Below are 2,095 nucleotides of genomic sequence, written 5' to 3'. Positions count from 1 at the left end.
GTGAATATCCATATAAAAAATTAACTAGAACATTAATATCATTAAGGATTTCTGAATAAACAAGTGAAGACCAATACAAATTGATAATCAGGTTCAGATTTAACCTGAAGAAATCTATGTACAAGAATAGTCTAACAGACATTTCCAATAGCAGCATATAAATAGCAGAAACATCACTTTTGTTGCAACTTTAGAACCTGTTCCTCTTCCAAGGATCCAATTCCAAAATAATGATCAAGTTATTTCAAGCACTGCTGATAGAGACCTCATTGCTTTGGTAAGCTGAAGTAGGAACTGCAGTGTTTAGACCATACTTAACAGGGTAGGAAGCCTCCATTGCAATTCCACACTTCCCTGTGGAGCTGCTTCTCACGTTGCGCTCCATCTTGAAATAGCCATCCTCACCCCATCCACTGCCCCATGAATTCCTCACCAGCCAGTAATCAACACCATTTTCACTCCCATATCCAACAACCACCACACCATGATCTAAATTTGTTCCACATTTACCAGTAAATACACCCTGCAAAAAAATCACAAAACTTTAAGCTTATACCAATTTAAGAACATAGTCTCAAATGAAAATCAATGTAGTGATCACTGTGTAACCTTTTAAAGAGTATACTTACAGACTGATAAAGTTGCAAAGCCCTGCCAGAGGCTTCAATAGCAACGCTTACGGGTTGATGAGCAACAGCTTTCTTTAAGGCATTCTCATCATATGATGGAACATCCTCGTAATCATCAATTTGCACTACCTTGGCCTTTTTCTGTAGCAGTATAAATCAATAAAAATCATTAGAAAGAAATCAATAATTGAGTTGAATATATGAGGCTTAGAAAGAATGGTATAGTGACCTTAGTTAGATCACAAGTTCCATCACGGCCCTTGTATGGATAATCTTCTTCTGTGTCTATGCCACCATTTTTAATGATGAACTGGAATGCGTAGTCCATGAGGCCACCATTGCATCCTTCATTATACTCTCTGTCACACTCCACAAGCTCTTGTTCTGATAGCGACACAAACTTCCCTGTCACTATGTTATTTATAGCTTCCACAGTAGCCACTGTTGAGAAAGCCCAACAACTTCCTGCATCATTCATGTACACACAACAAAATATATTAATAAACCTAATTTTAATAGGCCATGCTCCCTTCATTTTTAATTGAAATATTTAAATGTAACATTAGTTTAACTTTATTATATTTTAAAAAAAATACCCCCACTTGTAATTTTTTATATTTTATGTTTAGATTTTAAAATATAATAATACACCTCCCTTTTCAGTTTAGATTTTTCATAATCTAGCCAAATTTAAAAAACAAATCCACAGAGTCAAGTTAGTTATTAATAAGGTGAAAAATATAAAAAATTCAAGTATACTTTTATTATTTATTATTCCAAAAAATATTCTTATAATTCTCATGACAAGTGGTCTTTATTGAGTTAGATAGAAAAGGCGTTATATTATACCTAACTTTAAACGAATACTTAACTGTTACGTAACCTTAGACAGCCAAAAAAGCTGTTACAGTTGAACTCATAACAGTTCTAAACAAACGTTATCTTTAGCAAACGAAAAGGCGAAAAGATAGGAAAAAAAAAAGAAACTTACCACAACTACCCTGATCTTTGATGGGAGCAAGTGCACCTTTCAACCTCCAATCGACGTGCACCGGCAAGCGGTCACCGGAGTTGTAAGCATAGCGGTGGCCGGTCTTCTGGGTTTTCATGACCCTGCGTTTGGGATCAGTTCTGGTACCCAAATACATGGCACGGTATTCGTCGTTGGTGATATCAGCAAACTTGTTCAAGCCAAGAGTGTATGTGTTGTTCTGAGCGTTGTGGTCTTGAATGAATCCCAAGTTGTCCTTGAACACTTGAAACCTCTTCTCCTTCTCTCCCAACCCATTGTACACCTTTCGCTGCTTCACCAACCACTCCTCGTACATGTCCATCACCTCGTTTTCGGAGTAATTTATGAGAGACATGGCCTTAACATGTGAGAAAGTGAAGCAAAGGAAGAGCAAGGTGGGTATTATGGCCATTGAAGACATGGTTGGTGTGAGGAAAAGGAGAAAAACAAGGTT

At 36.8% G+C, this 2,095-nt stretch overlaps 1 protein-coding gene across 1 annotated transcript in view; it reads right to left on the bottom strand.

Moving 5' to 3' along the window:
- Positions 1 to 2,095, bottom strand: part of LOC106769005 (cysteine proteinase COT44) — a 2,099-nt gene extending 4 nt beyond the window's left edge. The window contains exons 1-4 of the mRNA XM_014654439.2: positions 1,621 to 2,095; positions 859 to 1,094; positions 630 to 770; positions 1 to 523 (exon numbers count right to left, since the gene is read on the bottom strand). The exon at positions 1 to 523 is cut by the window's left edge and continues 4 nt beyond it. Coding sequence (XP_014509925.1) covers positions 245 to 523; positions 630 to 770; positions 859 to 1,094; positions 1,621 to 2,062 — 1,098 coding nt within the window. The 5' untranslated portion in view covers positions 2,063 to 2,095 and the 3' untranslated portion in view covers positions 1 to 244. The remainder of the gene's footprint in view (positions 524 to 629; positions 771 to 858; positions 1,095 to 1,620) is intronic.

This window comes from Vigna radiata, chromosome 7 (assembly GCF_000741045.1).
Source record: "Vigna radiata var. radiata cultivar VC1973A chromosome 7, Vradiata_ver6, whole genome shotgun sequence".
NCBI lineage: Eukaryota > Viridiplantae > Streptophyta > Magnoliopsida > Fabales > Fabaceae > Vigna > Vigna radiata.
This window is presented reverse-complemented; position numbering and strand designations above follow the sequence as displayed.